General features: G+C 39.5%; 1 protein-coding gene across 1 annotated transcript in view; it reads left to right on the top strand.

Moving 5' to 3' along the window:
* EPSTI1 (epithelial stromal interaction 1) overlaps positions 1-12,523 on the top strand; it is a gene marked incomplete at its 5' end in the record, with an annotated part of 48,459 nt that extends 35,936 nt beyond the window's left edge. The window contains 4 exons of the mRNA XM_084274274.1: positions 1,462-1,545; positions 4,278-4,351; positions 5,843-5,948; positions 12,490-12,523. Coding sequence (XP_084130400.1) covers positions 1,462-1,545; positions 4,278-4,351; positions 5,843-5,948; positions 12,490-12,510 — 285 coding nt within the window. The 3' untranslated portion in view covers positions 12,511-12,523. The remainder of the gene's footprint in view (positions 1-1,461; positions 1,546-4,277; positions 4,352-5,842; positions 5,949-12,489) is intronic.
* Between the last annotated feature and the right edge of the window lie 5,356 nt (positions 12,524-17,879).

Below are 17,879 nucleotides of genomic sequence, written 5' to 3'. Positions count from 1 at the left end.
GTGGGAAAATTTTTACTCTAATTTTGATGTTCTATGGACCTGTCCTCTGTCTGGAGTCATTAAAACATTAGGGAACAATGTATTTAAGATAGTGAAGTGTTACAAGATTATGAAGTGCCTGACATGCATTTTGAATAGGAGGCGTGTATGTGGGTGTATATATAAATATATATATATATATGATTGTTAAAATTTAAAATTCATGATCTAAAAAAAGTTTGGGATAATGTAGTGTCAATCAATTTTTTTTTCTTCAAATAATTTATTTGATAGTGATACTAATTTAGCACAACTAAAGTGTAGAGTATTATTGATGTGTGAGAACAAATTTGACTTCTTTGGAGTGACTCTGTGTTCGGTGACTTTTTTGGCCCACTTATGTAATCAGGCTCATAATTAATTTTAATCCTGTCTCTCAAAGTGTTACCAATCCTGTGTAGACTTTTATTGTCTTCCAACTTGATTAACATACACTCCACACAATTCTCCAAGCCATTATGGAGGGTAATGAATAATATTGGACCCAGAATGAGTCTCCCTGGACACATGTAACAACTCCTCCCAACTCAAAATTGAGCTATTAATAATTGCTTTCTCTATTCAGTCTTTTTAGCAAATTATGTGCCTGTCGTTTTAATGGTGTCATTCTGCACACATATATCAAGTTTTGGGAACATTGTGCAGACCTGTAACAAATTCCTCACTAAAATCAAACCTGCACATTTCTTGTATTAAATTATGTTGGCTTATTACTTCAGTGTGCTACACTCTGTCCCCGCTCAAAGACTTTAAAACGTTAAGTTCCTACATATAAGATCCTAAAGCTCCTATAAGATCCTAATGGGCATCTGGCTCTTCACTAAGAATTCCATCTTGTGAAAGAACAGGACTACTTATGGTAATGAAAACCTACACAGTTGAATATTATATACACAATATACAGTTCAGACTTTCATTTCTCTTGACTGCCCCACAAATAATGCAGCAAACTTGATTTCTCAGCTTCTGTTCTCCTACCTCCACAAATGCCTTTCCAAAACTCCTGTGGAAATAATCCTGGGTTCCCTACTATTACCACGGATCCCTTCTGCTTTGTCATCTTGGTAATATTCTCGGTGCTTTTCTTTACAGAATGGCCCGTATCACTGTCATATATCCTAAGTTTTGGTTTGTGACTGCTCAGGGTGCTCTTATGCTTGCCACTGGGACACAGAATAGTATGTACTGTGGCTACCTTCTTGTGATGTGCAAAGGACATTCAGCCAAACCAAATGCCTGAGAGACTTCAGATCACTTCTTGTTTCAATTCTAGTCTTGAGACTAATCTGTTTTTTAAGTAACTGGAATCATTCCACTGCTTTCATTTTTTAACTACCTGTATGAAAATTTGGGAATAAGGTTTGAGGTTTTGGCGTTCCCTCTCCCCACACCAATATGTTTATATTCTTTGCTGAAAAATAGGCTAGGAGCCGTACTTACAAGCAAGCTCTTCAAGAGGATGAAAACAGAAGATTAGAGGAAATGAAGCAAGAACAACAGAGGAAGGTAATTATACATTAACAGTTTGCATATTGTATCATTTTTGCATGCTGTGAAACCAATTAGATACATTGATTACTTGTAGCCTACGCACAGAGCTTCTCTTTAGCAAAAGTTATTTAGTCACTGTTTTCAAATATTGTAAGAGATGAGCTAAGCTGTAAAATTTGGACAGGGACAGGACAATTATCTTCTGGGTTCAAGGCTATTTGCATCTGGATGACTAGCTCCTGTTCGCCTCTCCATTTGAACAATTGCACAGAGGTTTTTTTGACCATGGCACCTGATTTCGTAGGCTAAGGAAACCAATTTCCTCTCTTTCAGGCAGAAGTAATCTTACTGAGATATTCATGATGATCTCAGATTCTGAATAGTCTAGAGAATGGAGGCCTGTGTGCTTTGTCTTCTGAAACGGTGATGTGGAAGCTGTCAGATTTGCTGTTAAGCATCTATGCTTCTCTGTTCCTTTGCTGGCTGCCTAAATGAAGTTTAGAATTGTCTAAAAAGCAGGCATGCCACAACCATGAGTTGGAACCCCATCTTTTGCACATGTGACATACATTGCCTGAAATGTGCCTGAACCACTGTAGTCCCTCCGGCATAGATATGGGTGCCATATCCACATAAAGGTCATTCATGCAAGGTGATGGAACTGTATTAAGTTGCCTGTCTTAGCTGTGGGAGGGCAGCATTTGAAAATCATATTAGCAAATCATCTGAAAACATACTAGCAAGTAGTACTGAGCCTCTTGTTATGCCTCTGCTGTTACTAATACCCCAATTAATGTTAAACTACTTGCCCAGTAGCAAAATTGTAGGTAGTGCAACAAATTCTATGCAGTGAGTTTCTAATAGAGCTGGAGAAGTGACTCGGCTGCCCTCAAGGATATCTTTCTTTAAATATTGGGCATATGTGTCCTCATTTCATAGTGTTCTAGAAGCCAGGATACTGGAAACAAAAAGGTGGGGAAAAAGGAATTGCTTTCCCATTAGGTATATGCTTATTGCCAGGATTTAATCAGAGGAAGAATCTTTAGAAGTTAGTCCTGATGTGTGTAAGGCCTTTAGCTCTTGTATTCTTTACATTTATTCCTCCATGGGGTAAATAACTACAGATGTGAATGTGCCCCTACTTTATGAATCTGGTTTAAGAGACTTGTGTAGAGTTTTAGACTCTCTACCAATCTCCAGGGATTGCTAAGAAGGTGTTGGCTGCTTCTAAGGCTGCTCTTTCTTGGTACTTGGTTCCACGTGTTCCTTGGCTTCACAGCTGCTGCTACCTATTGCACAGAGTAATGCACTACTTACAAACCTACTGTAAATAATATGTATTTTAAAGGCTCCAATAATTGTCCCTCAGATATATGCTGGCTCGTTTCTACTTCAAACTGATATTTATTAAAGTAATTGTGAATTCTGTCTTGTGTGTACCTGCTAGCACAGTGTAGCTATAAAACGTATAGGTATTGTCAGTTCCCCTTCTTTTTTTCAGAACAGGTTTTAGTATGTATTGCTTGATTTAGAAATTTTCAGTACGCTTTGAACACTGCAATATACACACAATATATTTCAGAACATTACTCCAAGAGAGGACTCAGCATATTGGAAAGTCAGATACTGGGTTTTAATTTTCAGGTTGAATAGTTATTTAAAACAGTGAAAATTAAGGTTGGCTTTTTTATTTCTTAATCCTGTTTCTTCTTTTAGGGCTAGACAAATATTGATACACAACACATTCGCAGTTATTGATTTTCTTCATACACTTATTGCATAGTTTTTATTTAATGTTCCACTTATATTGATTTTTTTAAAAAACTTTTGTGGTTCCATTCAGTTATTGAAGCTTTTATCTAACCGCATCATTTTATTTTAGTTCCTATTCCTACTGCTGCTCAGTTGCTATGGAAAATATGAAAGATGGGTCTGTTCCTATCCCATCCCCCCTCACCCTGCAAGCCAAATTTTCTTTGCAGAAAAATCTGCATCTTCAATTCTCAGGTGCATTGCAGGGAGGAAGAGCCAGACAACCAAGCACATATGCAGAGCAGAACCATACAAACTGTGTTTTCCTTGTAGTCCGGGATAAAATTGCATTAAGTAAACTCTCCTCTGGAATAAATTCCCTTAGACTTTGTTAATATACTTTAGTGTCACATAACCTAGGGCTGATAGGCTGCTGCAATTCTGGGAGCCCACACACGCTTTCACCACACCAACAGGTGCCATTTGCTCTTCCCTTGTCGTTGAGGGAGCCCTTGGGAGCTGAAGGTGACACACCATGCCACAAAACCCTCATCTTGTCTTCTCATACTCCATGGAGGCAGGAGGCGAAGGGCATGACTTCTTGATACCCTATGGGCATGATGGTCATGTCTGCTCCTGCTAGGTGATTTTGGTTGTCTTTACCCTTTGACCCACGGGGAATTTCAAACCCATGGGGAAGCAGACTGTTGTCTGGCATATCCCTTTAAATGTAGGACTGTAACTGTTTGAATCCAGTAATTTCCCACTTTTAGGGGCACAAACAGAACTCATCCAGTGCATCGCTGAACAGAAAAATGAGCTCAGTGTTTAACATAGTGCTGTCACATAAGTAAAATACTGTTGGAAGAAGTTCTGGGAATGACACGTGTCTCTAGCTGAACTTAACACCATATGGAATTAAGTCAGTTTGTGGCATAGGTATATTAATTAAGAGTTGTTAAGTTTGTTGTTCATTTCACTTTTGTCATTCCCAGGCTGAAATAATAGAATTTAAAAAAAGGCAAGAAGAGGAAGCCAGGACAAGAGCACATCAAAATGAACAGAGGAGGTATGATGCAAACATACAGAATACACTTTAGTTGAATTCCTGTCTGGAAAAGGTCTCAAAATTGCAGGCATTCATGCTTTAGAAGAGCATTGCAATCAGGGCCCTAGATCTCGCTTCTGGTTTAACTTTGCCTTCAAATAAGCTGCTAATATCTGTCATTGCAACTGTTCACTGTAATGCAGTATGACCCAGAGTGCATTTTTCACTTTATTTATCCTATCAGAGGGTAGAAACTATTAGCATTTTCATGCTACTCATTTGGTAGTTTCAAATGAGAAATATTTTCTAAGATTTATTAAATTTTACTTTATTTTAAATGGGCTATTCTGTCCATGCCACATTTTGGGGTTGACTGTCAACAGGCAGATCTTACTATGGGATTTGATATGGACACAGAGGCTGCGGTGCATCCAGGCCACCTGCAGCTGCATTGCTGCCCTCCCCAGACTGTGACCCACTGCTGAGCCCCATCTGTGCTCAGCGGGTCTACTCTTGCACTTCTGTCACTTAACTGACTTTATATTACCTTGAAGTACAGCTTTATTCTCAGTTTAGCTTTCTGCTCTTAGAAATAATCAATATTCACACTCAAAAAAAACCCACCAATTGTTTCTTTTTCTATAACATTAGGGAAATATTTCTTTTAAAAAAAAAAAACCAACTTCCATAGGCAACTACTTTCTATACTGTTTTCGTTTTTTCCTCTAGTAAAGATAATTGCCCATAGAAGTTAATGAAGGATTTTTGATTCAGTCCATCTCACATCCCTAGACAGAAATAATCCAGTATCTTGCATATCATTCTTATGAACAGCATTGTAAAACATTGAAACAACAGTCATGTTTAAGCATGTGTGTCACTCCTAAGCATTAACAGGGAGGGAGGAGGGGGGAAGAACAATTTTCAGAAGGTTTGATAATATTTAAAACAGATTAAGAAAAAGTGCATTTGTATGTGTGCATGCTTTCCAGACCAATAAAGCAATACAAGAAAATGTTAGAGCTGATTCTGAACTGGATGGTAGGGAAAGTTGTCAGCTACACAAATTGTCTCTATTAGTAACAAGCTTAAGTGTTGGGGTTTTTTTTCATTGGCATTCAGAAATCAGTACTTGGAGAAACTCTTCTTGTGTACTGAAGGCTGAAAGACTACCAAAGATGAATTGTTGAAATCGCTCACCTCTCTGATAAAGTGGGTGGTAGTACGCAGGTTGTCTTTCTACAGAGAATTTTGATGCATTTCTCCCAGCAGCTGAGGTATGCCTTTTAATCACAACAGACTGATCACAGGATAAGGATGCACCTAGTGAACTGAAAATGAAATGCACCCTATCTCATGCCAGTCTGTGGTTATTCAGCACAGGCTTGAAAAACATAGGAAGATTGGTACTGAACTGAGAACAGGGAAAGCTACTCACAGAATATTAAAATTCAAAAGTTGGTGAACTACTCAGCTACCTTCAATCATTATTCATTTCTGTTGTATTTTAAGGGTAAATAATGCTTTCCTGGACCGACTCCAGAACAAAACACAACCTAATAGCATCAACCAACCGGGTTGTTCTACGAGTCTGGACTACCTCCGTAGCAGCGCCTGGGTAAGCTTTTTGGGTACAGAAAGGGAAAGCAACGTAATTGTTTAAATGTTGATATTTTCCTCAGATACTATTTAGTGTCTGGTTGTATTTATCGTGCCTGACAGCCTACTGTGCTGGCTTGCTGGCTACAATAGCCTTTAAGAAGGACAGGGTATTGCACGAGGGCAATCCCAATAACAACTACAGGCTGGTTGGAGAATGGATTGAGAGCATCCTGAGGAGAAGGACTTGGGAGTGTTGATTGATGTAAAGCTAAGACGAGCTGGCAATGCATGCTTACAGCCCAGAAAGCCAGCCATGTCCTGGGCTGCATCAAAAGAAGCATCATCAGAAGGGTCAAGAGAGGTGGTTCTGCCCCTCTACTTGACTCTGGTGAGATCCCACCTGGGGTGCTGCATCTAGTTCTGAGGTCCCCAGTACAAGAAAGACATGTAGCTCTTGAAATGAGTCCAGAGGAGGGCCACGAATATGATCAGATGTCTGGAGCATCTTTCCTATGAAGACAGGCTGGGACAGCTGGGCTTGTTCAGTGTGGAGAAGAGAAGGTTCCAAGGAGACCTTATTGCAGCCTTCCAATACTTGAAGGGGCCTACAGGAAAGATGGAGAGGGACTCTTTATCTGGGAGTGTAGTGATAGGACAAGGGGTAATGGGTTTAAACTGAAAAAAGAGTCTGTAATAATTTTCTATGGGTAAAAAGAATATGTAGATTAGATATAAGGAAGAAATTCTTCCCCGTGAGGCTGGGGAGGCACTGGTTGCCCAGAGAAGCAGCAGCTGCCCCCTCCCTGGCAGTGTTCAAGGCCAGGTTGGATGGGGCTTTAGGCAACCTGGTCTACTAGAGAGTGTCCCTGCCCATGGCAGGGGTGTTGGAACTAGATGATCTTTGAGGTCCCTTCCAACCCAAACCAGTCTGTGATTCTGGGTTTCTATTAAATCTTGTCTTAAATATATAAGCTGTTCAAATCGGAGGAGAGAGGAACAGCTGCTCTTGCAGCAGAACTCAGTTGCTTTGCATGCAAGGTGCTTACTGCAAGGAACTGAATCCAAGGTACTTCCTTAAGTTCAGAACAAGGGTAGTGAAATGATAAGGGATTTTAAGTTATTTAAGTGAAAGATGTAGAAATGCTGTAAATATTTTAATATGATAATGAAAGTAGAGGGGGAAAAAACATGAAAGGTATAGCAGTTATTTTTTTTTACCCATAGAAAATTATGATATGCTCAACTGCATCCAGTTTAAAGTGCACGGTATTTGTAAGGATTCTTTGAAGAACAGATATCTTGACTGTAGCCTATGAAACATCCATTAAATCTTTTCAGCTGTCCTAATGAGGCAGTGATATGACTGTTATTTAGAATTGCACTCTTCAGTGTTAAGAAAAAAAACATAGTATTCCCATCATGGAAATTTCCATTAGGTTGAAATTCCATTGCTGAGAGGAGCATAGTGCAAAAATGGAAGATGAGAGTCTAAGAGCATTCAGCGAATGTGCCAGTGTAGAGAAGGATGTTTAGTTGATAATCAGAAAAGATTGAATTGGATTCGTCGGACTGTCTGGTGCAGATCTTGGCAGGTGAATGCCAGGGAAATTTGGGTTCAAGCATCTAGGAAGTCAAGACATGATAAAGAAGGAGTTATTATTGCTGCTGAAGTTTGTCGGTAACTGGAACTGGAAAAAAGGAGTGTCTTAATCACTACAAGCTTTGGGCAAGCCCTTAGGCCATGGCAGAGGGCTCAGGAACCTCCAGCTGAGAAAGCCTTTCTGCATAGCAGTTTTCTTGGTCATGCTGAGAGGAAACAGGACCCTCCAGCTCTCTTAAGGTCTGCAGGCAGCTTCTGGGAGACCAGTAGGTTCTGGTAGAGCAAATATCATCCACGAGGAAAACCAGGAGTTGTTGGAAGCCAAACTACAGATGTTGTCACAATTTACAACCAGATAGACCAGTTTGGCAGAGGTTAACCCCCCTTGCATTCCAACCAACCTCAGATTGTTCTGGGCGTCTGGGGACAGCTGGGCTTAACTCCTGAGTGTGGCCCAATTAGGTGTTCTATTGTGACCACATCTTTGCAATTCTTGGGAACAGGATTAAGACTCAAAATGGAGTCAAGTGCCAAGTCATTTATTTGGCCCACAACAAGTGTGCAAGAGAAGGGGAAGAAAAAGATGGAGAGAGATAGAGAGAGAGATTGCAATAGCTACCACTATAGTTCTGCGATGTCCCATCAGTCTGATATTTTCAGGTCTGGTGGGAGAACATTCCTTCTTGTATTGCAATAGCTCTTCTCCTTCCATGGGGGTACCTTTGTTTTTACAGTGTTGACTCATTGTATAGTCAGTAAGTCCTTGGAATAGCCACACCTTCTACCTGGTGGTGGGACACATGCCCATTGCCATCTCCAGAGGGTCCCTGACAGTTCAAGAGCATCCAAGCCCCCTCAAGAGGGTCTGAGCCTCCCCTCCCTCAGACACTTTATCCTTCAGCTGACTCTGGGTCTGAGTGCATAGCAGAGAACTTGGGCTACATCCTTCAAGATACCCATTCCTGATGGGTGGAATTTGGAGGAATTCACTTTGTTTCATGGTGATGAGGTTTGGCAATTGTTAAGGTGATTGAGAGAAAAGAAAGAGAGGGAGTTACGGTTCTGTTGGCAATTGTTAAAGCATATGTCTAGTGCCTTACAGATGTTCAGGCTAGTAAAAAAGTATAAGTATGAGACCACTCTATATGGCAGGCCTGAACCATCTCTTGAATGATGGCCTGTCTGCAGATAGCAGAATTGGAGACTTCAGGTAGAACAGAGCCAACTGATAGCTACTAAGTGGCAAAAGGTAATGTCTGTTGGATGGGGCCTTGTTAACAAAGGCAGCAAGGGCAGAAATTAACCTTTTTATTCACTTTGTGTCTTGTATCCCAATTTTTAAACTTTTTCCTGAAAAACTTGAAAGAAAGCCTGTGAGTCAGCCAAGATCCCTAATATCTAAACTCAAGCATTTCCATCAGACCACCTGCTGTCACCACTAAAAAACATGTCACTTTGTGTGTGGGGAGCAGGGCTTTGCATTTAGCCTGATGCTACACATCCTCTTCAACAGGGCAGGTGTTGGTAACACCAAACAAGTGCACTCAGCCCAGGTGCCATTTTAACAACAGACAGCTCTATGAAATATGCAGCCAATCTACGGTTTTTTTTTAAAATGTATATATTCAAAGAATGCACCAACACAAATGCAATAAAACCCTGTGTGTAGAAGTGATAAAATTCCTACTCTGATGTTTACTTAATGGCTCCCAAGGAGCCTGCCTTCTGTTGGGTAATACTAGATTATCCATTTTTTCCTTTATGCTAAAATGTGAGATTAGAAGACTAAACAAAGCAGGAAAAGAATAAACTATGAAAGAATATGTCATCATGGAAAGGAATTAAAAATGAGCATTTGTAACAGGAACAAGAAAGAAAAAACATCTCTCAAAAGAGGCTGGAGGCTGCAACCTCAGCCTCTTTGATTATACCGAGATGCTTCTCCTTTCCCTTGGGATTTTCAGCTAAAAGAGCTGAACTCCAGGTGAGGCTTGTGAGTCATGTAGTCTGCAGTGTGCTGTTTTACATTACAAGGGAGCTAACGGGAGCAGGCCAGGCTATATACTAAGATTAAAAGAAATATAAAAGGTCCCCAAAGTTAAGACCTGAAGGTAATTTTTGAGCCTCCTCTGTCTGTGCTGTGGCACTGAAGAAGAAATATTTGTTCTCTTTTCCACTTCTTTTTTGTCCTGATTGAACTCTTTATAGTCACAAGGGTTTCACACTTACAGAAACTGAACATCGTGCTGTGTTATCGATCTACCTGCTGTATTTTTTGCTATTATATCTATTAGCCTGGTTTCCTAAGGAAATGAAGTATGTATGATCACACTGTCTGTCTACATGTAACAAAGTTTTCAACCTGCTGGCCAATCTTAGTCAGATCTGAAAAGGAGTGCAAGTCCCAAAGATTTTAAGTTATTGTGCACTTCATGAAAAGCAATGGGTGGGCAGGGGAGAGACTCCGAAACAGTGCCCTGCTCTGAGGGGCGATGGGAAGGACACAGGCACTCCATGCATTGACCAGCTGCAGCCCTCCAGTCGATCAGTGTGGGCACAGTTCTAGAGCAGCTGCAGCTCTGCCTTGTTTTCCTGGGAGCTAGGAGAGGCAAAAGGGAACATGGATATCCCAGGGAATGTGGATAACCTAGGAGACATGGAGAGCAAGAGGGGAAGGCAGATTTATTGTATGTGTCTGGGCAGGGGGGAGAAGAACAGTTGCATTGCCCAATTGTCCCCTAATCAATAGGAAACCAGTTTTCATTAATTTGTCTGCCCTCCAGACATCTTGTGTTTTATTTGGAATATTTATAAGCTACTATTTCAAGAAGTGTCTTCATGAAAGTAATCTTTTCTCCCTTTTTGGTTATAAATGCCAGGGTGCTCTCTGGGTGGTTCTGTGGTTTCCTTTTTTAATGGGACGACAAATTAATGAATTTCCACTTCTCTCTGTGAGCTACTGCACCCTTGAGAGAGCATCGAGCCTTGTATGCTATCAAAAGGGATTTGATGTCCTTTGGGCTGCTATTGTCACTAACATAAGGATAAATGCTTTAGGATAGGAGGGTAAAAAAAATAACAGTTGTCATTTTAATATCATGGTTTAAATCTAAAAGATTTAATCCTTCCTCAGCTGGGATGTATGGCTGAGACAGTATCTGTTCATTGTAATGACACAAATGATCAGTTTTACTTAAATATTAAAACACTTGTATTTTTACAGAAGAATAACTTCAAAACAGTTGAGCATTTTTATTTTCACTCCATTATGATATTTGCCCATGTTCAATTATGGAGAGATTTGCAGAGGCCAAGTGCTAATGCCTGGCAAGTGTGTAACAAAGCCCTTGTTTATTTTTTTGCGTGGAAACGAAGCACTGTCAAGGACCCTTTTGTCTATTCTATTAACCAGGAGAGATCACATGGTGAATAGATGATACTTATATGTCTGCTATTCTTTAATGAAATACTAGTTGTTTTGTTGAAACTCTCTGAGCTACAGCAGAATGAAGAAAGCAACATGACATATTATACCTTCCCGTTTCATGTCTCCATTGCCCCTGGTGTCATGCATAAGAATGAGAAGTGCTGGCTCGGATGCTGACTCTGCTCTTTCAGTGGACACATAATTCTAGACATTTGTTCTGGGAAGCAACTGTGCCCTGAATACACAGGTGCAATGTGACAGGAAACCACATTCTCTTCCTTTCCCATATGCAGAACAGGAACTCCATGGTTGCTGGATAAATCTGTTTTGAGGAAACGTGATTTATGGATAAAAATATTTTAAATAAACATGTTTTGTGGGTTGGCACTTGGTTTAGTTTTTGTAGTAGGATCTATGGGAATGTTTCTTTTGAGTCTCAACCAACACTTGATTTATGCTATTTACTACCAATTTGAGAGGGAGAATGTCCTGAAGTTTTCTGTTGAACCATAGCTCAAAGGTCCCTGAAACTACAAGGTCAGCATGCATGCCTCAGTTTTCCATACACAACCAGTCTTCAATGAAGACTTTAAAGAGCTTTAACAATGGGTAAGGTGGCACTGAAAATGGTCCCTGCCCATCACAAAGAGGATGGTTTTATTTAGCACAGGAATATTGGGAATAGAATATTTCTTTAAGAAGGTTCCAGAGCACAATCTGCAATGGTTACATTTGTTTTAATGAAGAATATGGTTTGCTAACTTCACTTTTACTTGGTTAGTCTATGTACAAACTGAGTTGGAAAGATTATTAAATGTTTTCTGACAACTGGGTTTTTTTTCTGGGGGGGGTTGGTGGTGTTTTTTTGTTTTGGTTTGGGTTTTGTTTTTCTTTGTTTTGGTTTTTTTTGAGAGTAATGCACTTGTCTTTCCTGGCAGAGTGATAGCAGAAAATAAATAAACTACTCAGCAGAAGTATCAGCGTCAATATAGGGACCTCAGATGAGTAGGTCCGGGCATGCTGTAGCTGAGTTTAATGATTTACCTCTGACAAGGCAGTCAAACAGCATATGCAGATGTGTTCTGCCTGGCTTGACTTGGAGCTCAATTATTCTTTCCTTTGCAAATCTCATCTTAAAAGAGAATAGTGGGAGTCTGGGGAGGAGTGGAAGAAACTTTTCACTCCTTCAAATTATGTGAGATCAAGAAAGGACTGAGGCATCTGAAGATATTTGTAACACTTCTAAATCAATTTTTTTTTTCCAGGAAAAACAAGATATGTTTATCTCTTGAGTTGATACATCCTGCTATTCATATTGAGTTCAAATCGAAGAAATATTTATTGCTAGAACTGTAATCTTACAGAAGGATTTACTTGTTTTTGTAAACCGGAGTTTCAAAAGGCAGGAAAGGGCACCAAGTAAACAAGAAAGTTCTACACGATTATGGATAATTCCTTGCATAAATAGGTCATAGTACTGTGGCTTATATATTTTACTGTACAATCTTTATTTATTATTTTTTAATGCAGGGGCCAAGCTACATGGAATAATGTCAGATGAAGGTAAGAATAACTCATTCTTTTTGGTAGGAATGCTGGTGTCGATGTAGCTTCACATCTGACATCTCATTCTGACAGCTTATGAGGCTCAATTCTCAAGTAATATGAGAGGGAATCTTAAAATAAATGCTTTCTTTCCAGCTCTGTGTCTGGGGGCCATGCAATGGCACATGCCTATTCTGAAACACGTTCTCATAAAGAACTGCAGAATGGTATTTGAAGTTATAGAAAAGCTGATGGCATGAAAGGCATCTGCTCAGGGTGCAGTAGTAGTTGGTGCTAAAGCCTCTATACAGCCACATTCTCTGTCATTGGCTGTGAGTGGATAGAACGTGGCTGGAAATGCAGGAGGTGACTCTGCAAACTCTCAGTGGTCTTAAGTGAAAAAGGATGATTTTATTGTGGGCTGTGTTACTCCTCCTATTTCACTTCACCAAAAAGGGAGATTGTATCAGCGGAGGCTGTACGTAAGATACCACAACTGAATGGATGAGATGCAGAACTCTGATTTCAAATGGCCTTTTTGTAAGGCTCACTGCCCCTGTTCTTTTCTGAACGGGGTTCCCCACCCTAATTCCCAGTTCCGATATAAAGATTTCTGCAGATCCTTTATTTCAAGGCTTGGAGACTTTTGAAGCAAGTTCAGGTACTGGCACATATTATTCTTGCCTTAGGAGATGTCTTTGACATAATTCTTTTTTTGAAAGCTGGGATTTTATAAGGAGGAAATTAAAAAAAAACCCAAACTTTAAAAAGCCCCTTGCTTTCAATCCTGCTCTCACAAATGTAGATACTCTTCTGCAACTTTCTTCCTCATTTTCTGCTCCCACAGTTATTTTAGTATTTTTGCAGCAGGGTTGTATTCTGAAGGTGGGATCTAAAGAATACTGTTGGCCTCCCATGGGCTGTCTTTTCCCTTTTATGAGGAGTAAAATTGTTATTAAAAATTAATTCAAATTCACTAAAAAAATGACAACAAATAGATAAAAGCTGTTCCCCACAGGGGAAGAAATGACCATTTCTTGCAGCCCACAATACTATTAGGTTTTTTAAACTGTAAGCAGCTGAAGGGGTTCAACACATTGAATTCTTTGTGTTTTTTCACAATATCTACAATACCAATAATACATGTACATATGTACAAGAATTATGGATGGGTGTGCTTTTTTAAGCCTTGTTATACTGTTGTTTTGAAAACACATTTCAGCATGCTACATTAATATATTGTTCAAAGAGTTATTAATATGTCTGCAGATAATTAGGACATTTTGTGAATTAAATTTACAAAAAGATAGAAATCCCTTCATGAAGGCTTTACATAATTAAAAGCTAAAACCTGTCAGAAGACAAGGGAGACTTTATTTTCCAGTAGACTTAATCCTAGAGAAGCTGATATTTGTTTTCGCTGCAAAAGATAATTTTTAATTCTGCTTTCTCTCTCTCTTGTTACAGGGTATTGGAGAAATATTAACTTTCATCTGGCCTTGGCCGAATGACCTTGTAAAAGCTCCAATAAAGTGCTCTTTTATCATTATGATTTTTTTTTCTTACCCTGACTTCAGCTTCACACCCACTCCATGAGCAATCTGCAGAGACTGGTTTCTAGCTGTCATTATTCACGCATATTTGAAGCAACTGATTATGAAAGTCCTATTTAATTTTTAATAAGAGAATATGTCTTTTTTTTTTCATAAATTGTTTTGCCTCTTGCAGAATGTAATTATCCCAGTCTTTGGGATCTCAGAAAAAGAAGACATTAGCGGATGCATAAGCTGCAATATTATCTGTGTTTTCTTGCTGCTCCATACACAACAAAAACAACTAAAGAAGTGGGTAGAGGGTTTTCCTTTAGGATGGGAAGGAGAAATGTTGCTGGTTTGATTTTTTGTTTGGTTTGGTTTTGTTGAGGATTTTGTTTTACTATTGTTTTCAACAGCAGACGCTCAAGCAGAAACATATGTGTATACTCTAGACCGGATCTTTGAAATATGTTCTTAGAAAAATAAAACACATGAAAGAAATAAAGCTTGAAAGAGCACTGAAATCTACTTGATCTCCCCCCATATTTTTTGTGATATATCAGTTTTTCACTTTGCCTCTTTTACCTTGGTAAATTCTGTTACATGAGTGCAGAAAACTACTGCAAAGTTAGCTTTAGTTTCTTCCTTTTCCTTGTCCCTCTAGTCTCATGGAATTTAATTTATATCTCCCTGTTTCTGCAGATGACAGCATTTTAATGCTTTCCAAAAGTCAGATACATGACCGAGACATTTCTAATGGAAAAGAAGGGTCCATAGTGCATGTTAGATAAACCATGCACAGAAGAAAAAGTATCCATGGCATTTACACTTACATCTTAGGCAAAGTTAAGGTTTCCTGAGTAGTTTTTTCAGTCTGCAGGCATGCCATGATATTTTTCATCACTCTTGCAGTATGGAAACTTCATTACAGATCATCTGAAGTTTCTTTTGAACCACAGATGTTGTTGTGTTCTTGCTTTCTCCCCCTGTGACTCTCTGCAGTTGCCCTTGGCTCTCTTTGCCTCAGACAATTACTCAAATCTCTCATACTACTTGATAGGTGATATTAATAGGAAATGCTTGATGATGGTCTGTAGTTTAGCCATTTTTTTTTAAGTGTCTGATGCAGGTAAAATTTCTTGGGAAGATTTTGCAGGTCTACACAATGGTGCTGTGTTGCAAGTGGTACTTAGTTGTGCTATTGGACTGCTGTTCTTTCAGAAATGAAATTCACATCTGCCTCCAAGAACTGCCTCAATGAGCCTCCTTTAGTAGATATCAGGACTGGGGCTACATATTGCAGAACAGGGTATATGTACATGCAGGCACATATATTTTAAAGGAAATCTTTAATCAGATCCTTGTATTGTACTCTAATCAGAATAAGACTTGCAGGTATTCCTTTTGAAGTAGTGAAGCTCAGTCTCTCAGCACTTGGTGTATGATACCCTTAGACCCCGCTGACAAAGGCTGAGTGGGAGGGGAAGTCACCATTGTCACTGACAAGTTGAAATTCAGTGTGATCGTGTTGCTGTGTTTCTATATCCAAAGAAAAAGAAGAACTTTTTATTAACCTGCTACTTTCACATTCAAGAACAGTGATGGCAAGTCACCTTGAGTAACCTTTTTCATTAAGCTTGTCTACTTTCTTTTGGCTCTTTTCAAAGATGAAACTTGATCACAATCTTCAAAGTGCTTCCCCTTATCCAGCATTTCAATCTCTTATTTGAAATGCTCTCTACAAACTATTTCAGACATTAACTATTCCAGCCCTTTTTAATGGGAAAGTATCTGAATTTTCCCTTTCCTATCTTTCTGAACAGAACAGACAAATCTATATGAACAGTGCCCTGGAAGTCTGTTTGAGAGCCACAGCCTGCAATGGAGATGATAAGAAGCTACATGCATCCAGGAATTGATGTTAGTAGGATGTCTGGAAAATGCTGCTTATCCTGTTGGAAAGCTTCCAGTATCTCAGAATTATCACTTCCCCACCTGCACATCCTGCCAAAACTTTTAGCTTGAAAGCGAAGAGATGTTATGACATCTTTTTAAAGGGTTTATAGTGAAATAAACTGGTGATAGACTGGGAAAATTTAGCAACTGATAATTGTGTGTGTTTGATAACCAGTTAATCACAGAATCACAGACTGCTTTGGGTTGGAAGGGACCTCAAAGATCATCTAGTTCCAACCTGCTGCCATGGGCAGGGACACCCTCCACTAGACCATGTTGCCCAATGCCCCATCCAACGTGGCTTTGAATACTGTCAGGGAGGGGACAGCCATAGCTTAGAATAAGTAAATTAACGTAATACTAATAGGTTCCTCTAGTTATAAATTAACACCAACTGAATTAATTATCTGTTGGGCAGTGGCATAAACACATAATTTTTTTACTGTATAACAGTAAATGGAGGTTTGGGTTTTTTTATTGTTGTTATCTCAGTATAACTGTACCGGGGCAAACACAAAACACCTTGCTATTTCAGAGATAAACTTTTCAACAGGGAGTGGTCAGAGGCTGGAAGCTACAAGCAGAAACCCCTTTGCGTTTTCATTGCTGAGACAAATTCACTTTAACAAACTGACTAGACCATTATGATCAACTATTCAGAATTCCAACATCACTTGACAGCAAGATTCCTATGTTTAGATTTCATGGTCTTCCTAAGTCAGAACCTACCTTCCTATGAAAAAAAGGGAATGTTCATTTAGGGATGTACACGATTGATTCTCCATTATGCACCTAGAAGTTGTTCCAATGGTTTAACTATCCTTACTTTTAAAAATACCTGCATCACTCCTAGTTCGAGCCTGCCATGTTTCAGGTACCTGGTACTGAATTTTCTTAAGCACTTGCATAGTAAATTAGAGAATTTTCTTCTCTTGGAGCTCTCTTTTTTGTGTGCGTGTGTGCATATTTGGACAGGTTCATTCAATTGGGGCCTACAGGAAAGCTGGGGAGGGACTATTTCTAAGAGTTTGTAGTGTTAGGATGAGGGGCAATGGTTTTAAACAAGAGCAGGGTAGCTTTAGATTAGACATTATGATGAAATTATTCTCTTTAAGAGTGCTGAGACACTGGAACAAGTTGCCAGAGAGGTGGTGGAAGCCCCATCCCTGGACATGTTCAAGGTCAGGCTTGATGAAGCTCTGAGCAACCTGATCTAGTCAAAAGTGTCCCTGCTTACTGCAGGGTGGTTGGACCAGATGACCATTAAAGGTTCCTTCCAACCTAACACATTCTCTGATTCTATGATTCTATTCTTAAAAATATCCCAGATTTACAGAAAGCCTTCGATGCAATAGGATTCAGCATAAGTGTATGTTCTTTTCAGTATGTGCCCCACTACACAGACACTGCAGCAGAATACTATTAGGTACTACAAAGGGAGCTAATCCGTAGCTTACTTTTTATGGTACTCATCCATGTTCAGTTCACGCCTCTGCTTCAATAAATCCAAATCCCTGTCTGCTGCCTTTGAGAATATCTTAAACTCTTTAGGGTAGTTCTCAGTAGCCAGGTTGTGATGGGTCTTCTATTTCATACAAAAGAATAGAAATACTTGGGAGGTGAAAAGGCACATGGCTTTATTTAGCTCAAGAGCTGGATGTTCCTGCCATGGCCCTTGTTATGACTCTGCTCCCAACTGTAGCCTTCCTTAAGAGCTTTGTCATGTAGCGCACTTACTACTTCACACTTATAGATACTTCTTTTCTCTAGTCCTGTTCCTGGAGTACAGACTGTCTGGCAGAAATCCTTTTCACTCTCTCTCCTGTGTTAAACATTCCTACTCCTTTCCTATCAGTCATGCCCTCTTCCTTGTTAAATGCTTCT

The sequence above is a fragment of the Gallinula chloropus genome, assembly GCF_964237585.1.
Source record: "Gallinula chloropus genome assembly, chromosome: 1".
NCBI classification, from domain to species: Eukaryota; Metazoa; Chordata; class Aves; order Gruiformes; family Rallidae; genus Gallinula; species Gallinula chloropus.
This window is presented reverse-complemented; position numbering and strand designations above follow the sequence as displayed.